Raw genomic sequence first — 12709 nt, forward strand, 5'->3', positions numbered from 1 at the left:
GAGGGCCCGAGAACTTGTCCTGGGGCCGGGCATGGGGAGCAGGGCTGGGCCGGCCCCAAAGGTCAGGGGGAGTCTTGGAGTCGGCCCAGCCAGAGAGGGCCTGGGCAGGGAAGGACCCCTGCCAGGGCACTGGGGAGCCACAGCGGGCTCTGGAGTAGGAAGGGCCTGCCCAGGGCCGAGCAGAGGCCTGGCCTGTGCTCATAGCCCCCACCGCCCGGCTTCACCCAGGACCATACTTACCAGGTGATGGCGGTGTCCGTACCCACACCCCGTTGTTTATGCTGTGAAACGGGGACTGAGCGAGGGGGGCAGCGCCTGCACCCCAGCTGCCTAGGCCCCCCCACCCCACCCTGCCCCGCAGCAGGGAGCGCGCAAAGAGAGACTTGTCTCTCTGATTCTCTCGCATCCCCAAGCCACACCAGCCTCCCTGCACGAGGGCTGTTTTGGAAGCCTTCCCAAAGAGGCAACCGAGGCAAAGCCGTACATCCCCCCCCTCCCATCTGGGGGCCTCAGAGCCTTGGGCCCCAGAGGCAGGGCCTGGGGAGGTGAGCCAGGCCCCCCAGACGCACTGCGGCTGCCACGGGCAGAGACCAGCACTGCGAGATCGCTTGCCCGTCCCATCTGTTAGTTCTGGCCCAGCTGTGTCCCTGTAACTGCAGTTCCAGGACCTCTTCTACCAAATAGATGGCAGTCAAGGCTCAGGCTTGTCACGTGTGCCTTGTTTACAGCAGCCCTAAGGGGGAAACCGTGGCTCAGCGTACGAAGGAAATGGCTCGAGGGCGTCCAGCTAGGAATGGTAGGGCTGGGGTTCCTAGGCCAGGGTCAGCTCCTGGCACCCACAGGTTGGCCCCCGTAGAGAGCACGTCAAGGTTTCCGGCCATGGTGGTGTCTTGGTGTCTTTGGAGAAAGTTCCTACGACAGGGTTCTGAGCCTGGCCCCAGCTGGAGGCCTAGACCCCGATGGTGGGCTGAGCCCGCATGCCCACCCGGGCACCTGACAGGAGGCGGCCTCAGAGGGCCAGTCCCAGGCTGCTGGTGGTGGCCCTCTGTCCCCAGGGCTGTAATGGAAGGGGCCGGCAGCTCTGAACCCACTGTAGAAGGAGCAGGACAGAGGGGGCCCTAAGAGGGGCCTCTGGTGTCCTTGTCCTGTCCTCATCTCTCTTGCCGGGACTACCCAGATGCCTCGGGTGGTCAGCTCCTGCTGGCTCCAGGGCCGGGCTGACGCTGACTCCGCGATCTGCCAGAGCAGGAAAGGGACACCCAGGCGGCAGCAGGAGGCCAGGGAGGGCACTGCGGCCAAGGGGCTTTGGTCTGGGGCCAGGCAGAAGCCAAGGGGGCTAGTGTGTGGTGATGTGGCTCTGCAGGGGGTAAGGGTGTCAGGCCACGCGGCCATCGAGGCCCAGAATGGGAAAGGACACCGATCCGTCTGGCTCCTCTCCGGGCTGGGCAGGAGGCCGGGGCTGCTGTCAGAGAGAAAGTGCTCCCCAGACAGGTTTCATCCCCTCGCCCTGCTGCTGGGACTGCCCACAGGCTCTGTGCTCAGGGAAATCCATCTCCGAGTGTTTACGGTGTGTGTGTGTGTGTGTGTGTGTGCGCGCGCGCGCGCGCAGTGCGGGTGGGCGGGGACGGGGAGTGGCGCTCGCCCTGGGTCCTATTTAAGCATCAAGCTAACAGGGCCTGCGGGTCTCTGCGGTGAGGCAGCACCGGGCACCGCAGGCAGGGCAGTGGCACAGGGGCCTTGGCGTCCTGCCTGGGCTCCCCGTGGCCCAGCACCCAAATCCACCTGGCTGCCGGCGGGCAGGGCTGCGGATCCGCGTGAGTGGGGGTCCCTGACACGGCCGGAGGCTCACGGCCTGTCGGAGCTGGACTCGGGCGGCAGGGCGCTCCTCCTGGGGGGCCGGGGCGGGTGGACGGTCAGCCGGCAGCCTCGCCCGGGCCACTTCAGTGGGGGTGAGTCCCGTGTGTTGATCCGTACTCACCTGCCTTCGCACGTCCCCATCCTGGGCAGCTCGGGACAGGGCAGCCGCAGCCCCGAGGAGCTGGCCAGGCCGGCTGGAGGGGACAGCCGGGCCTGGCGGATGGAGAGTTTGCGCAACCAGGGCTGGCTCCTTCTTCCCGGGGAGAAGATGGGCTGAAACCCCTGCGGTGGGGCTGGAGTGAGCCTCAAGGAGTTCTGACCTCCGGGCGGAGGGAGCCCGAGTCAGGCAGAGGAGAGGGGAGGGAACATGGGGTGGCCTCCAGGTCCCCTGAACGTGTCCTACTGGGATGCAGGCCGCTGTCCTGAGCGAGGGGCGTGGGCCTCCCCCTGTGCCCGTGGTCCCAGGTCAGCAGTGCCCTGCATGAGGGGGCGCCCGCCCTTCACAGGTGGCCCCGGGCTCGGGGAGGGTGAGAGCTGCCAGGCCCCGGGCCAGTCCCAGGTCTCAGGCTGGGGTGGCTCTGGCGCAGCGCCTCGGGAGCCTGTCTGGACAACCGTGGCGGGGCCCTCAGCCCAGCCCTGGCCACAGTGGTGATGGCGCCATGAGAGGCCTACAGCAAATCCCCTTCTCCCTCAGGTGCCTCTCTTGAGCCCAAGTTGCAGCCCAGGGGAGGCTGGAGGAGTGCTGGGGACACATGTGTCCAGTGGAGTGGGACCCCCGGGTCCCACCTTTCCTGGGAGGGGCCTGGCTCCACTCACCTGGCCCACGGTTCACCTGGGAGAGCCCGGCTGGGGCCAGACGCTGGGCCGGGGGCGGGAGCAACGGCTGCCCCTGCAGTGGGGACGGTGCTGCGCTCACCCCACACCTGGCGGAGCCGGGGGCCCCCCAGCCTGCGAGCAGAGCCCACGAGCGCCTGGGGGAGGCACCTGTACGTAGACCCCACCGGTTCATGGGTTGACGCTGGTCCCCAGCCACTCTCTGCCGGGCTTGCAGGTCCCCAGGAGGCCCCGACTAGGTGCAGCCCCCTGGCCAAGGCCCCTGTGGGCCCCTCAGCACCGGCTCTGCCTTCCCTGCAGGTTTCCTGGGCACCACAGGAGAGCAGAGCCCTCAGGGGTGGATTTTGAACCCCCGGCTCCGGCCTTGACTCTGGACCTGCCCTGGCCAGGCAGGGGGTGGGGAGGTGCGACCCAAGAGCCTGAGCCCGGTGGGGTCTCCTCCGAGCTGCCACCTGCCGGCACAGGTCGGTGGGACCACCCGCTCGGCTGCCCCTCCCTGCCCACATCGGCCAGCGGGTCCTCCCGGCCTTCGGACGCCTCGCTGCCCCACGGCCTGAGCCCCGCTCTAAGCCCTCACTGTGCTCTGGGAGCCCAGGCTGGGCCAGCTTCCTGGGCCCCAGTCTCCTCTGTGGAATGGGTTGGTGATCGGTTGTCGGGAGCTCTGGGGGTCACGCATTTCAGACAGGGCTCTGAGCAACAAGGCGGCCGCCAGCCAGCCAGCCAAGAGATGGACAGGCCAGGGCTGGGCAGGGGCACCAGCTTCCGAGGGGGGAGGGGGTGGGGTGCCAATTAGCACCCAAAGTGTTCTCTGGAAGCCACTCCATCCAGCCGTCAGCCCGCAGGGCCCTGGACCAGGCTTGGTGAGGCTGGCGCCGGGGGTGGTCCTGCTCTGGTCCTGCCCTTTGGGCAGCCCCTGAGAGACCATGCCCTCCATGGAGGTGTGAACTGAGGCCGGTGGCAGTGGGCTTGCCCAAGGCCACCCTGCCAGTTGGGACTCAGCCTGACCCAGTGACCTGGTCTCACCCTATCCCACCCACTGCCTCAGAACTGCGGCCCCTCCCCCCATCCTGACCCAGCAGTGGGACTTGCCCGGGTCAGCTGGCTTACCCCAAGGTCAGCCCTCCCCGTTGCCCAGGCTGCACACTTAATGTAACTTTTTTTAAAAATTTTATTTAATTTTATTTTTTTGGCTGCGTTGGGTCTTCGTTGCTGCACGTGAGCTTCTCTCTAGTTGCGGCGAGTGGGCTTCTCATTGCGGTGGCTTCTCTTGTTGTGGAGCACGGGCTCTAGGCACGTGGGCTTCAGTAGTTGTGGCACGCGGGCTCAGCAGCTGTGGCTCGCGGGCTCTAGAGCGCAGGCTCAGTAGTTGTGGTGCACGGGCTTAGTTGCTCCGCGGCATGTGGGATCTTCCCGGACCAGGGCTTGAACCCGTGTCCCCTGCACTGGCAGGCGGATTCTCAACCACTGCGCCACCAGGGAAGCCCCCAGGCTGCACACTTATGCTCACTGAGGGCAGCTTCCAGAGCCCCTGTGGTCCAACCACCAACCCAGGGCCCCCAGCCTGGCGTCCTGGCTCTCCCCAGCCACCCAGAGCAGACCCTGGCCCACCACGCTCCCACCTCGGCCAGCACGCGGAGGGAGGGGCTGGGGGATGAGAGCACTGTCTCTGTAGCCTGGGCCCCACACATCTGCTATCCTCCGGGGACCTTATAAAACTGTCCAAACCCCACAAGGGGTGGGACTGGGAACACAGAAGCCCTCACCTCCCCAGTTCGGGCTCCTTGCCTTTGGTGGTATGACCTGACATTGCTGGCACCTCTGGGTCCACCATCACCGCTGCCAGGGCCCTGGCACCGGCCACTTCCAGTGTGCATAACGAGCTGCCAAGGGCCTAGTCAGTCACTCACTCGTTTATTTGTTTAGCAGACACTGGTGAGTGCTGTGCTGGGTGCTGGGGCTCCAGAGCTGCACAGGCACGGGTGGCACTCGCTGCAGGGGGCTGACACAAGTGCCCAGTAGGGGCCCCCGGGGGACACCAGGGAGGAGAGAAGGGAGGGCGGTGGTGGTGCTGGGAGCCGGAGGGGTGGGTGGGGGAGGAGGGTCCTGACCTCGGCCCAAGCCGAGCAGCCACTCAGCTGTGTCCGGGGGTCTGTGAGGGGCTGGTGACCACAGCAGGGCCACCTGTGGCTGGCCCAGAGCCAGCACTGACTGCCCGTCCCGCCCCCCAGAGCATCCCCCGGGCCCCATCCTCCGACGAGGAGTGCTTCTTTGACCTGCTGAGCAAGTTCCAGAGCAGCCGCATGGATGACCAGCGCTGTCCCCTGGAGGAGGGTCAGCCCGCGGCTGCTGAAGCCACGGCCGCCCCCACCCTGGAGGAGAGGATTGGTGAGCCCGCGGGGGCCGGGGCCGGTCCCTTCCCTCCGCTGCAGTGTTCCGAGGGCGGGGCGGACCAGCTGCGAAGTGCCCCCTGTCACCGTGAGCCCCATGTCCCCGCCTTGCCCAAAGCTGCATCCCGGGAAACGTGTAATCATCCCACCCTCCGGAACACACCGTGTCAGGGCGCAGCGGTCCCGGAGCGGGTGTGGGAAGCCAGGCTCTCTCCTCCGTCACCCCCTGGAGGCCCTCAAGGCGGGCGTCGGGCCCACGGCAGGAGCGGCTGAGAGCAGCTGGGGTCTGGGGTCGGCAGAGAGGCTGCTGGGGGCTCCGGGGGCACAGTGGGCTAGGTCCCTGCCTCCCCGGGCCTGACCCCCTGTGCCCCGCAGCCCAGCCCTCGCTGACGGCCTCCCCCCAGACCGAGGAGTTCTTCGACCTCATCGCCAGCTCCCAGAGCCGCCGCCTGGACGACCAGCGGGCCAGCGTGGGCAGCCTGCCCGGGCTGCGCATCACCCGTAACAATCTGGGCCACCTGCGTGGTGACGGGGACCCCCAGGAACTGGGGGACGAGTTCTTCAACATGCTCATCAAGTGCCAGGTGGGCCTGCAGCCCGGGGCGGCCGGGGGCTCCGCCACCCTCGTCCCGCCTGTCCCCCAGCCCCTCGGCCCCGGTTAGCTCAGGGCCCCTCCCCGGGAGGCTCCACGCAGGCCGGCCTGGGCCCTGGGTCCTCCGTCTCAGGGTGCGTCATGGGGGACTGGACCCCAGGCTGGCTCGGCCGGTGTCTCTGAGTGCCCGTGGGTGCTCAGACCCATGGGCCGCCTCCTGGGCCCCCTGAGTAGGTCACCCCAGGACATCCTCAGGCGGACCCCTCCCTACGGTGTAGGAGCCTGGAGCCGGGCGCGTCACCAGGTATTCCTCCAGCCTTCCACATCCGGATGGAGAAAACCGAGGGCCAGGCGGCACCCCCAGAGCACAGAGGGCAGGAGGGGTCTGGCCGACGCCATGGGGTGCAGCCGCCCACCAGTCTGGGCGGGGCAGAACTGCAGGTGGGGTTTTAGGGTCAGGAAACCCTCAGTGAAATGTCTGGGGAGGGGGCAGCCTCACAGCCCCCGTGCAGGAAGCTGGAAAGTTTCCAGCTGTGACATTGCTTCCCACAGAGGAGAGGAAAGTGCAGCTCCGGGCCAGTCCGAGAAGCCTCAAAACCAGCCCCTACCGAGAGCCCCGCCCACACGCACGCACGCTCCACAGGCTCCGCCCACACGCACGCACGCTCCACAGGCTCCGCCGGCTCCCGGCCCTTCCGCTCCAGACCCTGCAGAGAGGCCCAGCACCCGCTCGGCCCCCTGACCCGCTGGGGCCCTGGGGCGCTCGGCACCACCAGCTCCGGGAGCTGCGGCCCCGCCCTGTCCCTGGGGCTCGTGAACACACCACGGTCTGGTGGCCTTAGGAGCAGGCCTGGGAGGCCACTCCAGCAGCTCGCCCGCCGGGTAGGCCGTTCGCAGGATCAGGGCTCCCCGCTGTGCCCTGGAGCTGAGTCCCAGGGAGGCCCTCCTGAGCTGGCACTGCCGCCGAGGTGTCCCCGGGGCCTCTGAGCGCCGGGCCCAGGCGCTGGGCTGGGCCCTCCAAGGCCTGGGGAGGCGAGGCCGCCGACCCGCGTGTCCATGTCTGCGCAGTCCTCCAGGATCGACGACCAGCGCTGCCCGCCGCCGGACGTGCTGCCCCGCGGCCCCACCATGCCCGACGAGGACTTCTTCAGCCTCATCCAGAGGGTCCAGGCCAAGCGGATGGACGAGCAGCGGGTGGACCTCGCCGGGAGCCCGGAGGAGGTGGGCGGACCCCCCGAGCCCCGGCAGCAGTGCCAGCCCGGCGCCAGCTAAGGCCTCGCACCCACAGCCGGGCCCGCCCCACCCCCGCTCCTGGACCGGGGCGGCGGCCGGGGGGAGCTCCCAAATGTCCAGGATGTCCACAGTCCCCCCTCAGAAGCCAAATCCTCCCGAGGCCACAGCTGAGGGCAGGCTCTGAGCCACCCAGCCCTTCTCACTGAGCCGGACGCTGGGCACGCGGGCCCCCGTGGCGTCCCCTCCCCAGGGCAGCAGGCTCGGGCCAGGGCCCACTCCGGTCCTGCGCCGGCCCCTCGAGGTACGCAGCTTCCTGCAGGCCTGCCCCGCCCAGCCCTGCCGTCGCCCCGCCCCTGCCCCAGGCCGGGCCTCCAGCATGTCGGCCCCGAAGCCCGGTGCTGTCCAGACCTCCACGCTCTCTCCCTGACCCCCGCCCGGCCAAATGTGAAAACCCCGCTGACCCCCAACCCCCAAAGGTGTCTCTGAAGCCTCTTCTCTGGGGCCACCAGCGGCACGGGCGTTTCTGTCCTCCTGAAGCTGGCCCAGCTGTGCTCGCCCCAGTCCGGCCTCACCCCTGGGGAGGGTCCCCTCCCGGCCCCTCCCAGCCCCTCTCCCCTCCCTCCTACCGGGCCTGGAGGAGGAGGAGGAGGCCAGTCCCGGAAAGCCTGGGGCCTGACCAGGCAGTGGAGGCAGTGCCCCCTACGTGGGGTCCCCGGGCCCTGGCACTTTAGTCCCCAGCCCCACCAGGCACGTGGTCCTGAGCCGGCAGGGCGGGGAGGGAAGGGGGTGAGCTCCACATTCCTCAACTCCAAGCCCAGGAGCCCAGGAACTGAGCCGGCCCGGTTCTGGGAATACCAGCCGGTAGGGGTCTGCACCCTGACCATGCCAGGGGTGGGCGGCAGGTGCGAGGGCTCCAGCTCTGTGGCCGTGGCGAGCACCCAGCCCTCAACCCCACCGCGGGGTGAGATGACATCACGCCTTCTCCCGTGGGGTGAGTCGGCCCTCGGGATTGGGCAGGAGACAGGCCCCCGGGGAGACCGTGGCCGGTGCCCTCGCCCAGACCCCCCGTGTCAGCCCGCCTACTGCAGGGCCCACCTCCAGCTCTCCTGGAGCGTTCCTGGGTCGAGGCGCAGCCCCACGGCCCCCAGGCGGCCCTTCTCTTGCGTGGCGCCTCACCCAGCCCCACGGTCCCACTCTCTGAGCGTGGGGAGGCCGCCGGGCCCCCGCCCCTCGGTACAGCCCGGGGCGCTCTGGGCGGAGGGGCCCCCGAGGGCGAGGGTAGGGCGGCAGGTGTGGGGGCAGAGGCCAGAGCACAGGCTCCTGCTTGGCCGCCCCACACACCCGAATGTACGTGCGTATTTATTGCTCACACGTGTGTTTGCCATGTTGTCAAGGGGTCCTTTCCAACCCAAGAGGTACATTTGTTCTTCTGTTTTTCCCGAAAAAAATAAAGTCTGCCAAGCGAATGCTGTTGTGTCAGGATGAGGGCTGGCGGAGGTGCTGGTGCTTTCAGAGGCCCAGTGACTCCCTCACCTGGGTGAGCAAGCCTACACCGTGCCAAGGGCCTGGGGCTGGGGAGCAGCGCCCTCCTGCCCCGCCAGGCTGCCCCTGCTCCCGCCCACCCCCGCACATGGGCTCGGTCCCTGCTGCGTTTATGGGTGGGGGCGGGGCTAGGGCTCAGAGGGGTGAGGCGGCAGTCCCAGGGACACACAGCCAGTGAGGGTGCTGGTGTAGGAGCCCAAGTGTCCTCCAAAGCCCAGCCTCAGCCCTGAGCCCCGCGCTCCCCTCCCAGAGGAGCTGTGGTGCCGTGACGAGGCTGCTGGAAGGCGTGGAGCGCAGTGTGGGGCAGCCTCCGAGCGGGGCACGGGGAGCCCCAGGCCTCCCTACCGAGCCTGCCATCCTGCAGCCTCTCTCGGGTGAGGTGAAGAAGAGGGAGGGTGGGTGAGAACAAGGCCTATACGGGGAAGGGTAGAGCCCCCACCCCCCACCCCAGAGAGTTCTCAGTGCTCCGGGAAGCAAATATCGGCGGGGCGCCGTGCCTCTCAGCGGCTCACAGCCAGGCCAGGACGCTAAAGGCTCTGAGAAGTCCTGCAGGAAGAAGTTTGTTTTGATGTCCTCGAACCCAGCGTTGCCTATCAAGCTGTCCTCAGAAGACTTCGCTTGGGGACATGCCGTCACAGGATCACAGGAGGTTGGCCCAGATACCCTAATTTGACCATTTGGAGAGAGTCCTGGCCGGGGATGAGGGAGGGAAGATAGTTGGGGGGGGTGGTGGAAAGAGCCAGGGGCACCTTGAGAAGGGACTGGAGATGGATGGCGGCTGGGCGGGGGCCACGTGGGGAGGCACCAGGGTCGGTCAGGAGGCAGGGGAGGAAAAGTGGGCAGGAGCCTTTCCTGTGGTTTCTGTGGGAAGCAACAGTGAGGCAGGGCCAGCAGGCCTGCTCGGCTGGTGAGAAGGTCTTCAGTGGCTCTGGGTGAAGGGGCTGCCCGAGTTGTCCGGAACCTGCCCTGGGTGCACTCGCCCTACCATGTCCAGGAACTGACCAGCTCTCCAGGGTCAGAGGGCCCAGACGTCAAAACGTCAGAAAGCAGACAATAAAAAGATGCGGCGAGCACCCATGTCCAAACTGCCCACGGGAGGAGGGCTTGGCCTGGGTGGCCCTCCTGGGTCCGCTCTGCATTCTCAGAGTCCGGCCAGCTCCCTGGGCCTCCCCACACCTGGTTCCAACCCTGTGGCGGCAGCGAGGCCCCGCTGCTCTGGCATTTCAAGGCCAGCGGGTCCCTCGGGGCCTCTGCGGAGGAGCAGGCCCGGGGCTGGCTCGTCCTCCGTGACTGACTCCGCAAATGTCACAGGAGGCCCTGAGCAGGATAATAGGGGGTTGTTCACCACGGGGAGAACGGGGTATTCGAGTCGGAGCACGAGCTGCCAGCGCCTGGAGAACAATGCCGAGGCCCGTGCTGACGGGGCTGGCCGTCAGGAGCTCGGATCCTGCGGGGACCCTGTGAGATTGTGGCTGGTGATTCATGTTGAAGGTCACACAGCCCAGAACACTTCTGGAAATAAACATGCTTTCATAAACACAGGAACATCCTGAGAAGGCGGTCAAACGAGGTTGGGAGACAAACTGCACAGCCCCGGGGAGGGGGACACTGCACGGGGCAGGCGGCCCACCACCAGGCACACAGCAGCCCAGCCCCCACTCCGCTGGCCGCCTGGCCCGCCTGCAGCCACGGGGAGCAGCCCAGCCTGCTGACTTGGCTTGGCCAGTGGCCAAGGGTCAGGGCTGAGGTTGGCACCGGCTCACCAGTGCCATCCAGGGGGCATCAAGGGGACGGCAGGTGGCACAGAGGGATCTGCGGGGCCTGATTGTGTCTGGCCAGAGGGGCAGGACCCACGGCGGGGCTTGGGTGTGCTGATCCCACTCCCAGGAAGAACAGCGGCTAACTGGCCATCAAGATCAGGGCCCTGGGACTTCCCTGACCATCAGTGGTTAAGACTCCCCGCCTCCAGTGCAGGGGTCATGGGTTTGATCCCTGGTTGGGGAACTAAGATCCCACATGCCGTGTGGCATGGCAAAAAAAAAAAAAAGATCGGGGCCCTGACACTGGGGTTGGGGCGGTGCTGAGCCACCCCGTGCCCGTCCTGAGTCCCATCTTTCCACTTAATACTCCTGACAAGGTGGCACCGTGAGCATCTTCATCTGCAGACAGGAAGACAAAGGCTCAGAGGGGCAAAGTGACCTGCCCGAGGCCACACAGCCACAGCCAGGAGGGGCTCAGACTCCACGTCCAGCCCCTTCCCACTCAGACACGGCCAGCAGCCACAGAAGGCCCTGGCCTGCAGCCCGGAGGGGGGGTTTCTTGTGAGTCACTCTGACTCCAATAGCAGGGATGATAGGAGAGCCCCAGGTCCCAGCATCTGCAAGTGATGGCTGTTTATTGATAGAAACAGGCAAGTCCAGAGTGGCTCAGGGCCGGAGCACCCTTCTTGAAGGCAGAAGGTGGGTCAGCTGGCCTCTGTCTTGCCAGAGTGCGTGGGATCCTGGTCCTCAGCCCCTTCCATAGCAGTGGTGGATTTGGGGGTCCCTGCAGCCTCTAAAACGAGTTCCAGGGCCCCCTCGCCAGCTACTCGGTGTACCTTCTCCCCTCTGGCCGCCAGGATTTCTTCAATATTCCTGAGAAAGAGGGAAGTGCCATGACACTCCAGGCCCCGAAGCTGTCCTGCATCTTGGTCCCTCGAGGGCACCCCAGGCCAGTCTCGAGCACATGAGACCCTGTGCTGGTGTGGCATCAGGGCCATGCAGCCAGGAGGCTCCTGACCACTGCCCCCCACTGCTCTCCACAAGGTGGCGAGGCTGACCCTGCAGCCCCAGGGCCCTGACCACTGCACCTCACACCCCCCCCCCAAGTCTGGTGCAGTCAACCAGCCAGTGTCAGCACAGGACAAGAAAGCTGCATGCTAGGATCCCTGCCCCATAGCAGGCACTCAGGAAGGAGTGCCTACAAGGGTGAAGGAACCACAGAGTGAAAGGCAAGCTGTTGCTTTTAAGAGTCAACCTAGTCTGACACCCTCATTTTAGGGCAGGCCCGTGGCCCTGACAGGTAACCAGGTCCTACCTGCCCCCAGAGGCTGTCAGTGAGGGCAGAAGTCAGGCAGTGAAGCAGGCCGGAAGGAGCTGATCTAGGGTGGAAGATTTAGCAAATAAAAACATGTTCCAATCTTGGGCATACTTTTACTAAAAAGTTACTTGTGTTTTATCTGAATTTCAAATTTAACTACACCTCTTGTGTTGATAAGGAAGCTGGGCTGGAAATGTGGGCTCTGTAATCCTCATTAGAAGGACGGTACCCCACCCAGGGAGGTTGCGTGGGGCTCCAGACTCAGGATGGACCAGGCCAGCACTGGAATACAGACCTCTGTCCCCAACCCTTCCCAGGGAGCCTCACCTCTTCCCATCCAGGTCCGAGAACCAGCCCAGGTTGTCGGCGATGATGTGGTGGTTCTGGCAGCCAGGGCAAGTCACAATGACCACACCCTGGTGATAGGCGAGCTTGGAGATGCGCTTGGAGGACCTGGTCCCACAGACCTGGTGGAGACTGGAACGTGAAGCCCTGCTCCCGCCCCCGCCTTTCCCAGAAGGACCCGCCCCCCCGTGATTGCCCCTCCCCCCGAATTAGCCACACCCCTCCGCATGCCCCCGCCCTCTCCCAGAAGGATACCCCCCCCCCCGAGTGATAGCCCCACCCCTCTCCTGGAAAACCCCGCCTCCCGAGGACAACCCCATCCTTCTTTGCCGTCCCGCAGCGCCGTCCAGCGCCAAGTGCAGGTGTGGGCCCGGGCCCGGCCCCACCCCCGCCACGTGCCCACCTTGCAGGTGTAGACGAGCTGGTAGTGCGCCGGCCCGGGTCCCGGCTCGGAGCTCAAGCGCCGCCAGCCACAACCCCAGGCCCGCCTTCTCCCCACGGCCTCCAGGCGGGCCCCGCGCCCCCACAGCCACCTCAGGCCGGGCCCCCGGGGCCGCGCGCAGCTCAACAGTATCGGCAAGAGGCCCAGCGCCGCCCGCACCATGCCGCCCGCCGGCCGCCCCGCTCAGCCGAGACCGCCCCGCCCCGCGGAGGCCACACCGCCGCCGTCTCGGAAGCGGGCACGCGATGGAAGCGGCCCTGCTCGGCTTCCGTCCCGGCGGCGGGCCGCGCTCTGCTGCCCCCTGGCGGCAGGCATTGCGCGCTGGCCGGCGCGGGGTCGGAGGGTGCGCGCGGCAGTAAGACCATCGGAGGCGGTGGTGTCCGGACCGCGGTCGTTTAT

The 12709-nt window shown here is 66.9% G+C and overlaps 2 protein-coding genes across 3 annotated transcripts in view; one reads left to right on the forward strand and one right to left on the reverse strand.

Moving 5' to 3' along the window:
• GPSM1 (G protein signaling modulator 1) overlaps positions 1–8369 on the forward strand; it is a 30589-nt gene extending 22220 nt beyond the window's left edge. Inside the window, 4 exon segments of the mRNA XM_059926041.1 lie at positions 4920–5076; positions 5454–5662; positions 6739–6877; positions 6880–8369. Coding sequence (XP_059782024.1) covers positions 4920–5076; positions 5454–5662; positions 6739–6877; positions 6880–7109 — 735 coding nt within the window. The 3' untranslated portion in view covers positions 7110–8369.
• Positions 8370–10823: 2454 nt separating this feature from the next.
• Positions 10824–12567, reverse strand: DNLZ (DNL-type zinc finger). Of its 2 annotated transcripts, XM_059926631.1 has the most exons (4): positions 12272–12567; positions 11851–11990; positions 11521–11584; positions 10997–11078 (listed from the first exon to the last, which is right to left on the reverse strand). In XM_059926631.1, exons 1-4 carry the CDS (start codon positions 12470–12472, stop codon positions 11070–11072), a joined length of 414 nt encoding a protein of 137 aa, XP_059782614.1. In that variant the 5' UTR covers positions 12473–12567; the 3' UTR covers positions 10997–11069. The 2 variants fall into 2 exon arrangements, with proteins under 2 accessions (XP_059782613.1, XP_059782614.1); XM_059926630.1 differs by lacking the exon at positions 11521–11584 and having other exon boundaries at positions 10824–11078; positions 12272–12560.
• Between the last annotated feature and the right edge of the window lie 142 nt (positions 12568–12709).

The sequence above is a fragment of the Balaenoptera ricei genome, chromosome 6, assembly GCF_028023285.1.
Source record: "Balaenoptera ricei isolate mBalRic1 chromosome 6, mBalRic1.hap2, whole genome shotgun sequence".
Taxonomy (NCBI): Eukaryota; Metazoa; Chordata; class Mammalia; order Artiodactyla; family Balaenopteridae; genus Balaenoptera; species Balaenoptera ricei.

Coding starts and splice junctions, on each gene's coding strand:
- DNLZ (XM_059926630.1), bottom strand. CDS start 12,472: ATGGTGCGGGCGGCGCTGGGCCTCTTGCCGATACTGTTGAGCTGCGCG. Junction 11,991..12,271: donor AGCTCGTCTACACCTGCAAG/GTGGGCACGTGG, acceptor AGTCTCCACCAG/GTCTGTGGGACCAGGTCCTC. Junction 11,079..11,850: donor TCGGACCTGGATGGGAAGAG/GTGAGGCTCCCT, acceptor CCTCTTTCTCAG/GAATATTGAAGAAATCCTGG.